This window comes from Terrapene carolina, unplaced genomic scaffold (genome assembly GCF_002925995.2).
Source record: "Terrapene carolina triunguis isolate 2854851 unplaced genomic scaffold, T_m_triunguis-2.0 Scaffold69, whole genome shotgun sequence".
Lineage (NCBI taxonomy): Eukaryota > Metazoa > Chordata > Testudines > Emydidae > Terrapene > Terrapene triunguis.
This window is the reverse complement of record NW_020664420.1, coordinates 59,030,635-59,050,729: the sequence shown is the minus strand read 5'-3', so window position 1 is coordinate 59,050,729 and position 20,095 is coordinate 59,030,635. Positions and strand designations below refer to the sequence as shown.

The window sequence follows — 20,095 nt, the reverse complement described above, 5'->3', positions numbered from 1 at the left end:
CCCCCCCCCCGTCCCCTGACCAGGGCCGGCTTTAAAGAGCCCAGGAATCGGGCTGCGCTCCAGCCAGAGCTCTGGCTGGGGTCGCGGGGCTTGGGGCCGGGCTGGAGCTGCTCAGCCGGGGCTGGGCTGGCGCACTGGGCCAGAACCGGGGCCACCGCCCTGGGGCCCGAGCTGGGCCGGGCCAGAGCGGCTGGGGCCGGCACCGCTCGGCCGGGGCCGGGCTGGCGTGCTCGGCCGGAACTGGGGCTGGGGCCTGAGCCGGGCCGGAGCCGCTGGGGCCGGGCTGGTGCGCTCGGCCAGAACCGGTGCCCCAGTGCCCCAGGGCCCGAGCCAGGCCGGAGCCTCTGGGGCCAGGGCCCGAGCCACTGGGGCCGCCGGACACCGCTCGGCCCGGGCCGGAGGGAGCCACTCGGCCAGGGCCACGCATCCCCGAAGCTCTCCTCCCCCCCCCCCGCCCCAGCTTACCTGCTGCTGCCGCCCGCCTGCCCCTGCTTCTTTTCAGACTTCCCGTGAAGATCTGATTTGCGGGAAGCAGGGGAGGGGGAGGAGCAGGGGGGCGGAGCGTTCGGGGAGAGGAGGAGGGGGGAGACAGCTGCGGGGCCGGACGGCGTGGTAAGGCTGCAGGGGCTGCAGGGGATGGGGGGAGCAGGGAAGGGGCTTTGGCTGCCGAGCGGTGCTTGGCCGCCGCTTTTCTGTCTATAAATAGCCGACCGGGGGGAAATCCCGGACATTTTTAGATTTTTAGAAATCCCCCCAGGACGGCTATTTGTAGACCGAAAAGCCGGACATGTCCGGGGAAATCCGGATGTATGGTAGCCCTATTTTAATGGGTCAAATAACCATATTTAAAATGTTAATCCTGGCAAGAACTTTTATCTCTTTTACCTTGTGCTACAGAGTAAGTGTCTGCTCATTAAAGTAAAAGCTTTTTAACCCTCCCCCTTTGGGGACTAAGTGTCAAGTATTGAATGCTATGACCACCATAGCTTAGTTTCCTGGAGATGGAAAAATTAAAAAAAAAAAGTCGTAAGAGAAATTACATCAGAATATTGATGATTCTTACTATAAAGTTATTTGTTATGATGTTACATCTCATAAAATGCTGTATTCACTCACTTGTGTGGTTTTTGTCTGATGTCAACATTGCATACAGGCTGAAAAATAAGCAATTCAATATTTGGTACCTGTGGAAATAGAGGGATAATTTGTTAAACTGTTACCTGGACAGTTAGGTCCCAATTCAGGAAAACATTTATACATTTAGTGGTGTTGTAACCATATTGGTCCCAGGATATTAGAGAGACAAGGTGGGTGAGGTATATAATCTTGTATATGTATATACAAGAAACCCATAAATCACCACATTTACCTTAAGAGATCTAGTAACCACCCCAAATACTCCAAGAAATCTGTTATCTAGACTGAGGCACTCAGATACCACAGAATATGCTCCACAGTGAAGGTCCAGGATATCACCTTGACACACTTAAAACTGCCTTCACCAAACCAGGACAAGACACCAGAGAAGTAGATTGCATTGTGGAAGAGGCCACGCAAATACCCCTAGAGAACTTGCTTCAATATGGGGAGCGGAGAGCCTCTGACTGCACACCCCTAATTGTTACCTATTGTCCCACTCTGGAACCCATATGGGGTGTCAGTAAACCATTACAATCCATATTTGATGGGGATCACATACTGAAATAAATCTTTCCCAAACCCCCTTTTCTGGCCGTTAAACAACGCCCAACCCAGTCCCTGCCATAACAGATGCAAAACTTGCAGCCATATCCCCTGCTACAATGATCAATACCTCCCATAACATGCATTTCAAGATCCATGGGTCCTACACATGCCTATCACAACATGGCATGTACATCATTCGGTCCCGGTCTACATTAGCAAATTAGGTCAGTATAACTACGTCACTCAAGGTTGTGAACAATCCACACCCCTCATCAATGCAGTTAAATCGACCTTACCCCCAGCGTAGATAGCACTAGGGCGATGGGAGAATTCTCCTGTTGACCTAGCTAACGCCTCTCAGGGAGGTGGAGTGTCTAAGCTGATGGGAGAAGCCCTCCCGTTGACATAGGTAGTGTCTTTATTGAAGTGCTACAGCATCACAGCTGTGCCACTGCAGCATTTTGAGGGTAGATAAGCCCAAAGTGCACTAACTGCCTCAATAACAGCTATGTTTGTGAAACGAGATAATCACTATGCTCTCGAATGAACTCACACAGAGAAATGATAAAGACAAAAACACAATATCACCCATGGGAGAACACTTTTCACAAAGTTATTATTCTATGTCTGAACTCTCTGGCCTTGTCCTCAAAGGAAACCTGCACAACAGCTTCAGAAGGTCTAACTCTGCTAGACACCAAAAATCATGGACTTAATAAAGACATTGGCTTTAGGGGTCATTACAACAGTCTTTAAGACACTAACCCGCCTTTGTTCTACAGCTGTCCCATGCATAAGGGTAGTCCTGCATAGGGCTACTTTCCAGAATTGGGGCCTTAATAGCTAGATAGATATCTAGCTTTAACCTTCAGCCCTCTTTAAAAACTGTGGTTAGTTGTAGCCTCCACAGCTTAGAACCAATGTGTCAGGCTTTATTAGTTCTAATTATAATTTAAATAGAAATCTATTTCATTCCAGGGGTAGCAAGATCATTCTTCTGTCTAGTGACAATGTCCTATAAATTGCTTCAAAGTACATCAGAACATGTATTGGAACATGTTAAGATGTGAATAAGTGTGAAAATACCAAAACTAAAGAGCAAAAGGTGTTTATTAATAAATGAATAAATAGTTTGGAAACAGAAACAAAATAGCCAGTGGTATGGTGGTGGAACAACTCAGTTCCCATAGCTCAGTGAAAACAATACATTGCTCTAACTCAGGGATCGGCAACCCTCGCAGCTCGCCAGGGTAAGCACCCTGGTGGGCCGGGCTGGTTTGTTTACCTGCCGCGTCCGCAGGTTCGGCCGATCGTGGCTCCCACTGGCTGCGGTTCGCCGCTCCAGGCCAATGGAGGTGGTGGGAAGCGGTGGCCAGCACATCCCTCGGCCCGTGCCACTTCCCGCCACCCCCATTGGCCTGGAGCGGTGAACCGCAGCCATTGGGAGCCACAATCGGCCGAACCTGGGGATGTAGCAGGTAAACAAACTGGCCCGGCCCGCCAGGGGGCTTACCCTGGTGAGCCACATACCAAAGGTTGCCGATCCCTGCTCTAACTAATGGCAACAATTTTCCATTTGGCAGATTTGTCTGTGTTTCTGTGAATTGTTTTTTTAGGATTTAGAAGAAGCTGTTTTTCTGCTCTGGAATGGATCAGAAAATCTAGATGCCCAGGAGTAGTATAGAATGATGGAATCAAAATGGAACAGATTTTTTTTTAATTGTAACCAATGTTGTTCCCTTGACATAAAAACTAAGTCATATATAAAATTCTTCTTAAATTTTCATCATAATAAACCCAAATTTAGTGGTGAAATAATTAATCATTTAAAGTAAATTGTTTGCCTCACTGCTGGGACATCTAGTGTGCATAATAACAAATAGGTTTTCAGTATATTTCCCTTTACAGAAGAAATGAAAAGTTAGGGAAATAAAGAAAATGACCTCCATCTGCTCAGCATATTGTCTGCATATTTGGTGAGGGCCAAAGCCTTAAATTACCATTTGCTTTTGGGAGCCTGGATGGCATAATTTCCTTCCTAAAGCCTTTGGAATAGGAGGAGATTTATCATTCAAAGGAGTGCTCTACAGACGTTTCTTGCTGTCATTGTTTTGTAGTGGGGAGCAGGTGTAAAACAGGTTTGATTATGTTTGCTGCGCCATAAAAATTCCCACAACAGGTGTTATGGGGCATAGATAACCTCCCAAGAACCTTAGAAATTGAGAGAATCTGCAGAATTGAGCATAATAGGATTGTGCTATTAATCCAACATGTTTGACTGATTGATTGTAAGGTATGCACATGTATGGGCATTATATAAAGAGAATAATAGAATAATAATCTCCATTATCCATGGAGTGCATTAACATCTTACAAATAAAGGTAAACTAAAGTACTCGCTCTGTTTTTACTCAGTCCTAAAGCCTGGGAGGGAGGGAGGGAGGGAGGGGGGAGAAGCGGAACGGCGGCGGACTCGGGGAAGCAGGTGGCAGTGGAGCGGGGGGGAGCGGTTCCTCTGGCCCCCCCATGGTTACTTCCTGTGGCCCTCCCCGCACCTCCCACCGCCGCAGCTCACCTCCGCTCCGCCTGCTCCCCTGAGCGCGCTGCCACTGCTCCGCTTCTCCCCCTTCCCTCCCAGGCTTGCCGCAAAACAGCTGATTCGCGCGGCAAGCCTGGGAGGGAGGGGGGAGAAGCGGAATGGCGGCGGCGCGCTCGGGGGAGCAGGCGGCAGTGGAGCAGAGGTGAGCTGGGGGGAGGGGAGCGGTTCCTCTGCCCCCCACCCCCAGGGTTACTTCTTGCGGCCCTCCCCGCACATCCCACAGCTGCAGCTCACCTCCGCTCAGGGCCGGCTCCCGGCTTTTTGCGCCCCAAGGAAAAAAAAAAAGGGAGATGGAGTGCCGCCCCTTGTTAAGTGCCACCCCAAGCACATGCTTGGAGTGCTGGTGCCTAGAGCCGGCCCTGTCAGCATGTTCTCTTATGCCAGATACCAAAACACAGATTGTATTACAGACTAATTGCCATTTTAAAAAGCAAAGCAGAGCTATTTGAATCATATTTGTAAGCATAAAACCCTCCCTTGAATCAGTATCTTTCTATTTTGTTTGAATTGGATAATTTACAGAGGCACATTTCTCTGGAAAAAATGTTTTAAGTGCATTTGTTCTGAGACTATGTGTACCAACATTCAGTCTGATGGCAAATTTAATAGACTAGTTGTACTGTAAGTCTTTATAAAAAATAACAGTATTAGAATAATATTTCTAACAATAATAGCTTTACTTGATGCTGCTGTAATCTCTAATACAGAACTGTATTTTTTTTCTTTAAATTTCAGTGTGCCTGGAATGCAAGAGTGTCTTTTTAAAAAGTGGAGTGGAATATAGAAAGTTAAAAAGAGAGAAGTTTCAATTATTAAATGTTCCTCTGGAACCCTCTCTAAAATTGTTTGTTAGATGTCATTAAGGTCAATTTTTTCCACCTCATGATCTCATAGCTAAACATGGTGAACTATTTGTTACAAACAATTTATTCATTGATTGTGGCCCATTTTTCTGATATCAAATAGTCTGTGAATAGATAATAACTTTTTACGCATTTGTTAGTTATTCTTAATGGTTCAAATAGATTTGACAAATGTATTTGAACTTATGGATTATTCATGACCTGTTCATAGCAAGTACCTCTTTGAGTATTAGATATTAGGATTTCCCTGATTTAGTAGTTAGTTCCCTGTTGCATTGTATAGCTTACATTCTCTGATTTGATCCTCTTACTTTTATAGATCCTGATTCACAAAACCATCTGTATTCAGGACAGCACTTCATCATTTGCATTAACTTTAAGCACTTGTTAAAGCCCATTGAAAACTACTTTAAACAAGGGTCATGCTACTATTCAGTTGTTGAGATCCTACAGAATATTTTGCAAATAATTGTGAGAACTACCCATATTGTATTTTAAGATACATAGTTCTTGAAATAACAATATTTTCAGTATGTTACAAAAACTGTTTAATCACAGAAGTGAAAGTAGTGTACCCAAGACTAACAAAATACAAGGAAACTGTCCATAACTGAGTTGTCCGGTGGCACCTTAAAGACTAACAGATTTATTTGGGCATAAGCTTTCGTGGGTAATGCATCTGAAGAAGTGGGGGTTTTACCCACGAAAGCTTATGCCCAAATAAATCTGTTAGTCTTTATGGTGCCACCGGACTCCTCGTTGTATTTGTGGATGCAGACTAACATGGCTACCCCTCTGATACTTCATAACTGAGTTGGAAATTAACAATATACTTAACTTTCCTAGAAAAGGTGACATAAGTATTCTGTATTTTTGCAGCACCCTCCCATAGACTCTAAATGATAGACTAAGGAAGAGAGCTTATATTATACATTGCTTTTTGGGTGTTCACGTTGCTTGAATGGAACCAGGTTGAATCATTTGTGGTGTTAGATGTTGCTATTAAAAAGTGGTTTTTCATCTTACTGCACTGTGTTATAGGATGTGGCATTGACGACATTTAGGTGAAAAGTTGTGAAATTATGGCTGTACATATGAAGTTTGTTAAACATGAAAATAAGGGAATTTATTGTGAACAACGTATAACTTTTGTGTTCGCCGATAATGAAATTATCTGGATTAATGTAATCCAGCTAATTTTTAGCAATCCCAGTAGCTGTTTTTTTAATTCTAAATTGATCGCTAAACACTTAAAATAAAAGTTTATTAATCACTTCAGAGATTAATTATAAGCAGGTGTATAAACAGTTGGAACATTTTATACACCTCGTAACCATATTTGCTTAAATATAAATTCACTGTCATTTACTGTCCAAGTCTTCAGCTGGTATAAATGGACATAGCTGTTTTCCCATAGAGTATTGAAGTCAGTGGAGCTATGCCGATTTACACCAGCTGGCTCTAATTCTTTAGTCTGACTTTAATATATTAGTGGAAAAATTTGTTTGCAAAGATGACCTGCATTAGTGTCAGTGAACTATTTATTCTGTACTCCTCAAGGTGGAAATTGACTCCACTTTATCTATATCAATCACATTGTAGGTCAACACGCCTGTCGTGCAAGTATTCTTTCTTTAGCTTTGAGTGTGAAAAACAAGACCTTTCAGCAAGTGGGGCATTGTTCTCCGTATCCATTAATAGATGTCAGTGCATGCCTCAGGCAGGATTAATAAATACCAATCATGGAATCACATTCCATCAAGCCTGATAGACTGCAGCTTCTAGGTTAGACACATGGTCAACATATGTTGTTATGCAGTGCAAATCTGGACTGCTTAGCACTAATTTATAATTATTAGTGCCCTGTATTTGCCCAGTTTAATTTTTAAAAACCTCAGTTTTAACTATGAATGGGGGAATTCTGCCCCCTAATCTCTGCTGATCCTAAAGCATGCGTGCTAGTGTGCCTGAAATCTGAAAAGCAAACCATGCTGTTCATTTAAAAAAAAATATCTGCCAGTTAATAAAATAAGTTTGTTGAGATGTCCTAGGCTGGGGCATGAATATTGATGTGGATCTTGTGTTTACAAGTTTGTATTACACATAATATAAAAAAAAATCTTGAGAGTTTCTGTGAATATCTGCAGGGGAGTGAGTGTGACTGTGGGGATATTGTGAGTGGTACGTATTTTGATGGCAATGTATAGAAATGTGTCAATGTTAATTATCAGCTTCACATTCCACCTCAGATAATTGGAATAAATTTTGAGAGCCAGGCCATGAGTACCGCTACTGGATAGAACTAATATAAACAAAAGTAATTGGGAAATCCACATGAGCACATGTCCAAAATCAACGTAGCAAAGAGGCTGGCATTGTCTCAGGCATTATGATTCCACAATCTGGATAAAGAGTCTGTGTGGAAACCCAGACTGACTTGAGTGTCTGCTTGGGTGTGGTACCCTGCAGTTTGTGTGACTCAGGTCATCAGTACTGAAGTTTAGTGTGTAATGCCTTTGACAGAATAATAACTCCTCCTCTACCCTCCCTTCCTCCTTCCCACTCCATTTGCCTCAGTAAGTTAAATGCCCGCAGCAATGAAAAAATCAATAAACAGGTAGAGGCTGAAGTTGCAGGGATTAAAGCTATCAGAGCTGGGAGAAGCTGAGGATGGGAGTCAGACCTCTTTGGGATCCATTCTAACATGCCGCACAGCGTGAGGGTGTCCCTTATCACTCTCTTACTTTATCATCCTTGTGTCTTGGCATGACTGTGCCACTGAGGCCCACAGACCAGACAAGTGCTTCACTTCACAGGCTGTAACAGAACAAAAATTCTTCGAGATGAAGAGGAGGGCCATGTGTGTTTACTTTGAACCGAAGTTCTTTTTCAAATGCAGATTTTGAGAAAGGACAGTGTTATTAAAAGGAATGAAAAATGTCCACATCATCAATAGGCAGTGTGGCAAGGCTGTGAAGTTAAGTGGGTAAAGGTGTTGCAGTACTTGAGCATCCCTAGAGCACTCAGATTTATAGGTGGGAAATAAACGTTGATTTCTTTGTTTCCCCCTCCCTCTTATGTTTTCTCAGGAAAGAGCAATTAGTTTCTATTTTTATGATTGCATTATCATTGCATATATATCTTTCTGGAGTGCTGGCTATAAAAAGACAATATAGGACCCAGCTGTACAAATAAACGTTGTTATGAGTGTGAGGAGGATATATTAATAGTAAATAGAACAGACACATTTTTGCATTGTTAATAAACAGCTTTTAAAAAGAAGTCCTCCATATTTTTAAATCTGGTGCCATTGGTAGTTGCTTTAATGTAGCCATAGTTTCATATGCAGCACTGAGACTGGGAAAGTTTTTTAAGGGCTTAGTGCTTTTAATGGAATTTGCATAGAATGTGCTATCTGAAGACATTATACTTATATACAAGAGAAAACAAAATAGGCTATATTATTTTTCTGCTCAAATCCATCCCTTTCTCTTTTATTTGGTGGAGTCTCTGATGTAATGCCACCAAAACAAACCTCGCCCTGCTGACTATAGTTTTCTCAGTGTGGAGGGTCACTTTCAACCCTCAGGACTGCTCAGTTCTAAATGTGTTCCTTTGATTAAAAACCAAAGGTCAAGTTAGCTTTGCTCTCCTCTTTCTTCCCACTCCCCCTCTCTTTAAATAAGTTGTCTGTCGGTTTTAGCATGTAGCATGATGTGCCATATATGTTGGCAGTTTATCAGAAGGGTAAACTTGTTGTTTAACAAAAAATAAAATGTCTACAATGAACAGAGCGATTGATAACCAGTGGGAAAAGGATGAATTCCAAAGGGAAGGCAAACTATATAAACTGGCCCTGTGCTCTTGAAGCCCAGCGTAATGCCATTCTGTTTTGTACCATGCCACTCTGCTGTCTCGTCTTTGATTCCCTCTTCATTCCAAGGAGAGTGCCATATTTTGTTGCCAGTGCGGGAAGGCAGCAGGAATAAGAGGTGAAGTTAGGTCCGTGGCACATTTGTACAAAGTGAAAAGGCAGGAAGACCATCTCAGCTTTAAAAGTTTTATTAAGATGATGTTAAAAAAAAAAGTGAACAGAGTTTGAGCATAGAAGTTTCTGGTTATCAGGGAATAATGTACAGATTATCGAGGGTGCAAAGTTTACATAATCTGCAATATCCCCGATTGGGGGTAAAAGGTTGATGGGTCAAAGTACAGGCATTGAGATATGAGGGTATGACGTTCATAGAGTGACTATGTTCGGGTGTGGAGTATAATGAGTGGATATGATGATGAGGATGGATTGACCCTCATTTGGTGAGATTTAATGTTCAGGGAGTTTCTGGTTCCAGTTCATATAATTCAACGGAGAAGGTCTCTTGGTCCCTTTCTCGTAGTGGGAGAACGATGTCACTCTGGCTCACGCCTCCTGGTACTGTCGATGGCCGGTGGTGTGCTCGATGTAGATGTCCCTGGACCATCAGATGGTGTCTGAGACCATGAGGCGCCACATGAGCTGTGCGTAGCATCGACCGATCCCACAGGTCCGCAGCACACGCTCGTTGCAGGGGTCCCAGGGCGATAGGTTGTTGCAGTCTGTTGTAAAACAGTAATTTGAAGTCTGATGAACTCTCAAGTTCAGGGACTGGATTCTGCTCAGCTGTGTAACTATGATGGAAGTGGGCCAATCAGAGCAGAGGCTTGGGCACAAATCTTTTGGGTGCCTGTCTTCTCATGGAAGCCTGATAATTGCAGAGCAGCTTTAGCTGAATGTATGTGACCATGTCTTATTTTGATCAGCTGTATCATAGCAAAGACATGTAATTATCATAATCTAACAATTAGTCTGGCATCCTTTCCCAGTGTTTAATTACCCCCAATAAATGATAATTTAATAGAGGACTTAGTGACAAGAGAATAACTTTCACTCTGCTTCATGTACTTAAGTTGCCTCTTTTCCTAGGCATGATTTTGTGGCATTGCTTGAAGAACAGTCTTGATTATCATTTTCCCTATTTGTTCTATCAGTCATTATTTTGTCTCCTAATATTGTTTTCTTATAATATTTGAACTTCTCCTAACTTGTGAAATTGTAACATATCACTCTCTTACTTTATCACCCAAAAGGTCATGGTCAAATCTTCTTTATTACTTTCATTTTTGTTTGTTTGCTTGCTTTCTGAGGTTGGTAATACATTTTTAGGTGCCCTAAAATGTCATTTATTTCATTATACGATTTTCTTAGCATCTGGAAAATGCTGAATATTCTTCTGATTTGAATGGAGCTGAAATTAAAATAGCTCTTTGATTACTTCATTGTTTGTGCATCAGAATTAGTGATGATGTCAGCACAGCTATATGAACATTAACAGCAATAAAATTATGTACTTAACCCCACAACCCCCAAGGTAATTAGTAAGCATGAAACTGTCCCCATCACATTATAGAAATTTTAAGGTAGATCAAATATGGGTCCTGGGGGGACTGTTTAAAAGAACAAAGAATAAGTAGACATAGGTTTTCCTGTTATGAGCTACCATGCTTCCATCAGGATTCAATGGAAGTATGAGTTTAACTTTGGATGTTGAAAGGTTTTGAATAAATCTGTTTCTTAGGAGTTGATTAAGCCACTGATAATGTGTTGATTATGTCATTATAAGTAACACAGCACACCTATAAAAGGGATCAGTGCTGCTTTGGGTAGATACATACATCAAATACATCTGAAGGGACATCAAAATGTTGTCATAATAGACATCAATATCTCTCCAAGAAGGATTTAATTTTGTGTAAGATTGTACTGTATTACGGCTCTTTGAGCTTTGAGGGGTGAAAACATTTCATGCACAAATACCCAAATACATTCAACCCTCAAAACAAAAACCTTCTACTGTGCTGTTTCTGATGAAGCCCAGCTAGTTCATTCATTTGTTCTTTCTTTCTTTCCCACTCTCCTGTTAAATTTATGTTGAGAATTTGTTGGATCACTGAGCCTGATTCACTGTTGCCCTGCACTTTGTGTAGTCAGTAATATTAGGACAAATGGGTGTTTAATGTTATGATTTGGTAGCATCCACTTTGCATAGCTATTAACAACTATGCAAGATGCAAGGCAACAGAGAATCAGGGCCACCATCTGCAGTTGACTACTCCTGGAGCTATAATCAAGACTAGAATTTCATCATTCATAGTTACAACACTTACTTGAACTAAATTCCTGTTAAAATTAAAGACCTTTCATCCATTTGAGGGAACAAACTCTGAGCGAGGGAAGGGATGACGCTACAGAAGGAAGTGTTTCCTGGGCACTCAGTTTGAAATAGAGGAGCTGCTAGTAAAATATGTACTTAAGAAAGGATATGACTAATATGATTTGTATGGGAGAAGCAACAAGCAGAAGCTAATGCAGTTTTTTATCCATCTATATGATAATAGGCAATTAATGTCAGTTGCGCTATTTTTTAAACCAGGTTTTTATATTGTTTATTTAAAGAAGGAAAGAAAGAAAAGAAAGTGACATAGAGCAGCATGCAAAATACTATTTCAGTCTAAATATCTAGTTAAATAATTTCTTATTTCAGTAGCCAACAAAGTTATTAAATTCAAAATGAGGCTTGCATATGCTTCAGAATTTATAATTGTGAAAAAATGCACGTGCACAGACTGTGTGCTTGAATTTGCCTTAATGGATAAGCAGAGCACCAGAATTAGGTTCAAAACATTTTTGTCAGCATTATGTTTCTGTCATTTAAATTGTCATGCAGCTTTTTCACCATGTCCTGAATTTCTGGTGCCGAGGATTAAAAAAACAAAAACAGGAGGCATCTGAGAAATTAAGTATCCTTATGTCTGTTGTTTCTCCCAACTATTCTATAGTGGTATCAGTGGTAAAGTTTGTGTAATGAACAGGTATGTGTAGGTTATGGAAAAAATTTGGGTTAGAAGGTACTTAGCTATCTGTTTTTGTGTTTCTAATGCCTCTTACCACCTTACAGCCTATTAGCCAGCTCAGTAGTATGTAAGTTTCCATGGCACTGAATGAATGTCACGTGACAGAAAATAAAGGTTAATTGTTTGAAGGATGGACATGTTTTGCTGTGTGTAAGAGAAAGCATAAAAAGAAAATTGGCATTATTGACAAAAGGAATATTTGCAGAACCCTCCTGGCTGCAGGGTCGTCTCCCGCCGCCCCTATCCCCCCCCCACTCCCATATTCAATTTTGAGACAAAGTAGCCATGGCTGCTTTCTCCTTAATCTAGCTCCTGATCCTGTCTTGGGTCTGTGAACATGAACCCCTCCCCTATGGCTCTAATTGGGCATGGGGGTCCACGTGAGTGGATCCCAATGCAGGATCAGGGCTGACGTGAGGAAAAGTAAAGGAACATCTCTGGCTTTGGGAGAGACAGTAGGGGAGAGCATAAGGTTTACATTCTGAGCTGAAAGGAACAACAGAAGTGGGGGAGGAGGAAGATGCTTGTTATGACATAAACACAGACTGCTGTTTTCTCATCATTTCTCAAAACATATTTGTAAACTAATTCCACCTCCCCTCTCTGTGTTGCTGTGTTCTACATGCAGTTGGCTAACAGGAGCTGATATATGCTTTTATTTAAAGCCAAAGCTTTGTCTCACTCTAATATTTGGTTTCACACTAATAATATTAGGTTTGCAGCTGGTAAATGTCAAATATATTCCCTTTGGATTCAGTTTAGGGTTCTTGAAAGGCTGTTTTATCTTCTAGTTTTTAGGCTTCTGAGATGATAGATTAGCTAGTTACTAATCAGCATATTTAACTTTTTAAGACAAGAAGTGTCCTTTCTCTCTTTGTTTTCCCTTTCTGAGCATAATATGGCAATTGAAGGAAGAATGTGGTCTTAATATACTCTGATAGCCTCGTTGGAAATTAACCTCGTTGGTAAAATAAAATAAGTTTTGCAAATCCAGTGAGCCTTTGTTCCACTTAGCTTGGACTCACATTAGCTTGGTTACTGAATCCCACGGAACATTACAGGAGAGGGAATAAATGTCCTGTCTGCTTCCTTCCTCTCTAATATCCATTCTGTCTCCTTTCAGTATTGCTGTTACTATATTTATGGAGGGAAGAGACTTTACTCAGTTGCTTGATAAAATATCTGGTATATGTTTTCCCTGAAGCAGGTTCACTGCTGTGCCAGCAATATCAGCTAAAGACCAATTTACACCACTTTAAATATGTGCCATCTTCTTCCTTTTTCAGACATTTAAATGTGAATGCTTTTTGGCGATAGCAAACGATTATGGAATGAAAGTACAGACACTGTAGGAAAAAGTTATGAAAAAAATACCAAGAGAAAAAAATGACTTAGCTGTGCACTTCAGCTGCAAATCTGCTTTGCAGTTAGTGTTTCCTTCAAGGCTTTCCATTTCCAGCTGTCCATATTAGTGACATGGGAGTAAACTGAAGAGCTTGAAGAAGACCATATGGTCCATGACTTGTAGAGCCAGAAGGAAGTTCAGCCAGTGCTTAATTTGTGCCGGGGCTGAGCCTGGACTCCTTTAGGCTTGGCAGTTCGTGGTCCTGGCACCTCTGGGCTCCCGGCCAGCAACCGCTGCTCTTCAGCCACCCAGCTCTGAAGGCAGCACAAAAGTAAGGGTGGCAATACACCATACCATGCCACCCTTCTGCACTGCTGCTGGTGGCTGCGCTGCCTTCTGAGCTGGACACCGCTCTTCGGCCACCCAGCTTGAGCCCCAGCACCTCTTTCATTACAAATTAAGCACTGAGGTCATCTCTGTTAAAAAGTAATGGTCGAGGAGAAAAGTTAGGTCATGGGGGGTTTTTTGTTCAAAGGAATAAAATGGAAGGACACCACTAGAAAGGGATTAGACAATTTCAACATTTAAAATACTAGGTGGAGCAGCTCTTTCATTCCTAGTAGAGATGAAGTTTAGATCACAGATTTTTTATTAATCTATCTCTTATTTATATCATACCCATTTACCATAGCCTCGGTTCTTAAGCTCCCGTCCCTAAACCATAATTGTCCCTCTCTATTTGGGAGAGGTCTAGTACCAAGGAACCTGGTGAATAACAGTGCAGGAAAGTTTGCAGTGTCTGCATGTTTGCAGTGTCTGCATGTGTAACCCACACACCTCCTGAGTGTGGAGTTCTGTCCCATCTAGTGGCACTGAGACCACTTAGAGAGAGATAAAATGAGTCTGCTCTACAGCCTTAACTAACAGCTTTTAGCTCATGCAGTAGAGGCTCATGCACTAAGATCCAGAGGTCCACAGTTCGATCCCGCCCACTGACGACCGGGGTCTGTCGGTGTTACAAGGGGGGCTCGTCTGGGATTTCAACTGGGAAGACACTGAAGCTCAGGATGTGCTTCCTCAGCTAGGGGAAGTATGTAACCTACACACCTTCTGGGTGTGGTGTTCTGTCCAATCTAGTGGCACTGAGACCACTTAGAGAGTTAAATGAGTCTGCTCTACAGCCTTAGCTCATAGCCAGTTGGCTTTCAGCACATGCTGTAGCGGCTCAAGCACTAAGTTCCAGAAGTCCCTGGTTCAATCCTACCCGCTGATATCAGCGTTACACATACGCAATGGGTAAAGCCAGGTAGGGCACATTCTTATTCTTCTTTTTTCATTAAAAAATAGAATTTTAGAAAAAAATAAATAAGGAGATTGTTGGGAAAATTGGGCTTCTGTATACATAACTCACAAGATATCTCTGTTCGTAACCTCTAGGATACAACTAATGATTTAGATAAATGAGATTTTGTTTGAATTGACTGTAGTTCAAAAAGACTTTTCCGTATTACAGGAGGAAACCATGAGGCTGTGTTTTGGCTAGAATTATACAGCTATTTCAGGCTTTTTCCTTTAAAAATCTATGGTATTGAAGTAAAATTATTGTAGGGATATGAAAAAGTATAGTTTGCTCTGAATATTTCCTTGGAGGACCAGCAGATCATTGCTTCTCTCTGAAATTAGGTAGAAGGACCCAGGTGGCAGATTTCAAGCTCGTCAGGTATTTAAAATATGCCCTTCAGCTGAAAAGAAGCATTATAGTTAAACCTGTCATTATCCCTTTATCATTCTGTGGTGCACTTGACAACTGTAGCAGTCAAAGAAAGAAGCCACAAGTAGTGATGAGCAGTCAGCCTGAAGTGGAATGGGTCAGTGTTTGGTTGCACTAGTTGCCCTAAGGGAAGTTCACATCCATTGACAGACTTACAGATGTTGGTTTGTGGAATCTTTAAATGTATCAGGGTGGGCTCACGTGGAGGTGTTGAGTTTCTTCTCATAGTTTCTTCCACAAATCATGCCAGGCATTAGAAAGGCAAAGTAAGTGACACGTGCTAAACCTCCCCCTTTGAATGTCTAAAGAATCTTTAGTAATAATAATATAAAGGAGTGCATCTGGGCCACTGCCTTGCACTACATTTCTCATCTGGCTCTCATTCAGAACTGTCAGGTTAGGCTGAGTGCTGATAATTCATACCCCAGAATCCTTTTATCTGAACATAGCACTATCTCCTCTGTGTAGTTTGGCAGCGGAGTTACACTGCTTTTCAAATATTTTTGAAAAGCAATCCAGGCTTTTCCTCCATCTTGACAAAGTGTTGCCAGTAATGAAGAAAAAGTAAACGTAGTTGTGCTGCTGTAGTCAATTTAAGTACTTTTAGCCAAATCATCTTGTAGCACAGAAGTGATTACTGCTGGATTTGGTGGGGATTGGTGATTTTGTGTGCGTCTGTGTCTGTGTTGATGTGTATAGTGAGACTGATTTGGTGAACCTAGTGCATTTTCTCTTTCTTTTCCTCTTTTTGCTTAATTTTAAATAAAAAAAAAAAAACTTCAGAAAACCACAGGAGAAAATATACTTTAACTTAGTGTACATTAGCAAGAAGATAATTCTACAGGCTGAAGGAATAAAAGTGTGACTGATCATGGTACTGCATAAGCAGGTGCCACTCTGCTGATGTCAACAGAGTAGCACCATTTATACCAGGAGTGAATTTGGCCAGGATTATTTTGAAAAGTGAATGATGTGGCTGAACTGAAATGAAGTGGAAGTAATGACATTATCATCCTAGAAAGAGAAATCTGTAACTAAGTATCCTGAGTTAACTCTATCTTTTGTCTTCATGTTTCATTTAATTTTAGATTCCAAAGGGGTGACTACCACATTGATGTCTGCATCAATGATTATTTGGATGTGTTCTGCCCTCACTATGAAGATTCAGTGCCAGAAGATAAGACTGAACGCTACGTTCTTTACATGGTGAACTTTGATGGCTATAGCTCCTGCGATCACACCTCCAAAGGATTCAAGAGGTGGGAATGCAATCGGCCTCATTCCCCGAATGGACCATTGAAGTTCTCAGAAAAATTCCAACTCTTCACTCCCTTCTCACTAGGATTTGAGTTCAGGCCAGGCCGGGAATATTTCTACATCTGTGAGTATATGGAGATTTGTCATTGTTGCACAACAGATGTAAGAAACCAGGCTAACTTTTTCACCTATGTTTTATGGAGCTGCAAAGGACCAGCCTATATGTGCGGCAGATGTCTCTTAGTAAATGCAGACTTCAGGATCCCCAGATTCATTAGCTGGGAATCTAGAGTAAAAATGAGATTAAAAGCAGTTTCTTTTCCCCACATGAAATAGCATGTCAGCCTGTTCAATGAACCTTTGCTGACATTTAAATCTAGAGATACTAGTATAGTTTTTCAAACATTCTAAAAATTGTCAGGGGAAAATAATTAACTTTGTTTGCATAAGTCCCTAACTGTTCTTATTTGTGTGACTGAAATACCCCTGCCATCATCATCGTCATCATCAGAGGGGAAATGCTGTATACCCTGAATATGCTATAGCTGCACATGCCAACATTGTAAAGTAATAATGTCTCAGGGTGAATACTTCTTACACCAAGCCAAAGAGATCTTTATTCAGAGCATCTGTTTCTTTAATTGTGGGGGATATGGAATGCAGTGGAAGCAGGTTCCAAGAAAATTAGCATGAATAAACACCTGCATCAGTAAAAAGTGATGGCGAATGCTGTGTGCTGCAAGCTGTGTTCCAAGGAGACTGCACCAATACTGCTTTAGGCATGAGATAGATGAGGAAGGAGGGAAACCTAGAGGAGAGGCAGGATAACTGCTGGGGATAAAGGAATAAAAATATCAGGAGGCTAAAACTGGAAAGTTGAGCTAACTGGGATTTCATGATCTCATAACCAGTCTGTCACTCCTTCAGTTAGCTTGTTTGGCTAATACTCCAACAAAGATCTCATTTCATCAATTGGTTATGTACCTGAAGTCTCCCGTTTCCTAACAAGCTTCCAGTATTACAACTGCAATATTTTCCCATGCTTTCAGTGTCAGACAAGGGAATTAAAAGCTTTAAACAGGGCTGTAATTCTCAATAAATATTGCCTTCATGTCTGTAGATGGCCTTTCTACTGTGAAATAGTCATTCCACCTCATTTCACCAGAGAAACTGAATACATAGCATTCCTATTTTTCAGCCTCATTTCTTCAGCATTTTCCTTTTTAAACCTACAGGGAAGTGTACTCATAGTGAATTGTTTTCAGCTTCCTTTCCTCCCCATCAAATAAAGTTTTATAATAAGAGGGATTTCAGCATCACAAGAATACTACCTTGTTCTCTCTCTCTTGCTGTAGTGCAATAAAAAAAAAAAAGAACTAACAGTTTTATCATTTCAGTACTGATTCCCTGAGATAGTCATGAGAAAACATGTAAAGCCTGATGCCATTTCACATCTTGTAAGTGAATAAAAAAGGGAATCATAGCTATGTGGAGAATGTTGTAGAATAAATAATACACATTGTTTGAGTCACTTTACTCATGAAAACCGCCTATTAACTTCCGAAGGAGTTTTCTGTCACTAAAGATTACAAAATCAGGCCCCGTGTAAGCATCAGGTTTGTCTTTTGGATGAATTTTTTCCTTCTTAAAAATCCCGCTGAGAAAACAAGCAGGGATATATAAGATGAGGAATGAATTCTAATTTGCATCATGTGATTGCTTTGCAATAAAATGCTATACAAGTACCATACCACACAAATTGTTCAAACCTCCTTATTTGCTTTCTAGATTAAAAAACAGTAATAAAAGTGAAAACCAAACAAGAATGTCGAGAAATCTCAACTTGGTCTTACTAGCTAATAGCCTGATTATCAGAAAATACAAAATCCATTGTGCTTTATAAGCAAGACATTATTATTCAAATGCACCCACGGTGCTTATGACTGGTTTTCCTCATTTGTGGTTAAATTCAATATTTCACCAAAAATCATTATGTGTCTTCTATAACATTCATTTAACGAAGTCATTTAACTGTCAAGGGTTCCCATCAAAGTAATTGTTTCAAAGAGCTTTAAAATATCAAGAGTTTTATGCTGTTCAACTAAGTTTAGCTGGAATTACTTTTTTTTAATGAAAGGTAAAATAGCACAAAATTAGCAGCTAAGAGATGTCCATTTACCAGTAGTATATTGGCCTGGTATTCAGTGAAATTAGATTTTCAGCCATGTTTCAGAGACACAAAAGCATTCTCTCTCCTTTGCTATAGTTGAAATATTTCTTCCTCTTCATTCTTTCATCATTGTGGGCAGTAGCACAGAGTAGCTAATACAGTGATCCCAGAGAAGCATCATATACTGTGGTAACAATTAAACGTGAAGATTCTCAAGGAACGGTTTTCCATCATGACATTTTTTTTTCTTCAAAAGTGTGCTGAATGAACAAGGTGGTAAAACAGTTCCTTGTTCCTTCCGTGAAGTTATCAGCATGCACTCCAGTGAAGGCCACAGAAACAAGCATTGCTACCTTACTGTCTGAATGGTTAATATGCTCATTGCTCTGCAGGGGGATATTTCATCTACTCATCAGATCCAAAAATTTTGACCTTTATAAACATGCTGTCCAAGGACAGAAAGCTAGTATCTTTCAGCTTGGTGTATTCTGTGAAACTGGATCCAAATTGTCCAGTGACTAGACAGCCTGAAAAGAAAGGGGAAATTGAGCTATTGCCTGGGGTGGTGTAGTGTTAGGCTAAATTTCACACTCCCTAGTATTTATTTGCAAACGTTTTTAAATAAGAGCCATTATCAATCTTCCTGCCTTATGCTTTAAGGACAATTTTTGTCCCACCTACTTCCACCAGTCTCAGGAAATGTAATAACCATAAACCAATCATTTTCTTTCTACCTGAACTATCCTTTTTATGAAATATTGCTTCCTTTTATTGCTCCATGTCCTCATTGGCATTTGGCACCCAACATGTATCAGTGGCATGGAATCAGATCTCCTTGTTCTTTATTTCTCCCATCCAGAAATCTTAGATTACATGTTTTGTATCAGATCATCTCTATTTGCATTTGAGAGATGACTTCAATAATATAAACCCACATACAAGAAAAATACCAGTTAAGTGGGTTTACTTTTGGAAGGGGAAAAGTTTATTAACTGGAGTTTAGTTCCAAAAACCTAACTGCTTACAGCAGTGTTTATTAGGGTAATTTTAGTGGAAAAAATAATGGATCAAATTATGGGGCTCAGTCCTTCTTCAGACTACCATCTCTGGAGGCTAGAGTGTGTTAGCCTGACTAAAAACCAAGTAAAGATCATGGGATGTGGACCTTTATTACTATTCGACAAAGAGTCCTGTGGCACCTTTTAGACTAACACACATGTTGGAGCATAAGCTTTCGTGTGTAAATACCCACTTCGTCAGATGCATGTAGTGGAAATTTCCAGAGGCAGGTATAAATATGCAGGCAAGAATCAGTCTAGAGACATCTGACAAAGTGGGTATTCACCCACAAAAGCTTATGCTCCAATACATCTGTTAGTCTATAAGGTGCCACAGGACTCTTTGTCGCTTTATTACACTGGTCTACAATTTTTGAGAAGTCGTCTGCTTCAGAGAT

The 20,095-nt window shown here is 41.0% G+C and overlaps 1 protein-coding gene across 2 annotated transcripts in view; it reads left to right on the top strand.

Moving 5' to 3' along the window:
- EFNA5 (ephrin A5) overlaps positions 1 to 20,095 on the top strand; it is a 274,355-nt gene that overhangs the window by 202,358 nt on the left and 51,902 nt on the right. For both annotated transcript variants that reach the window (XM_024196611.3, XM_024196610.3), the window contains exon 2: positions 16,301 to 16,593. In XM_024196611.3, the coding sequence (XP_024052379.1) occupies positions 16,301 to 16,593 (293 nt within the window). The remainder of the gene's footprint in view (positions 1 to 16,300; positions 16,594 to 20,095) is intronic.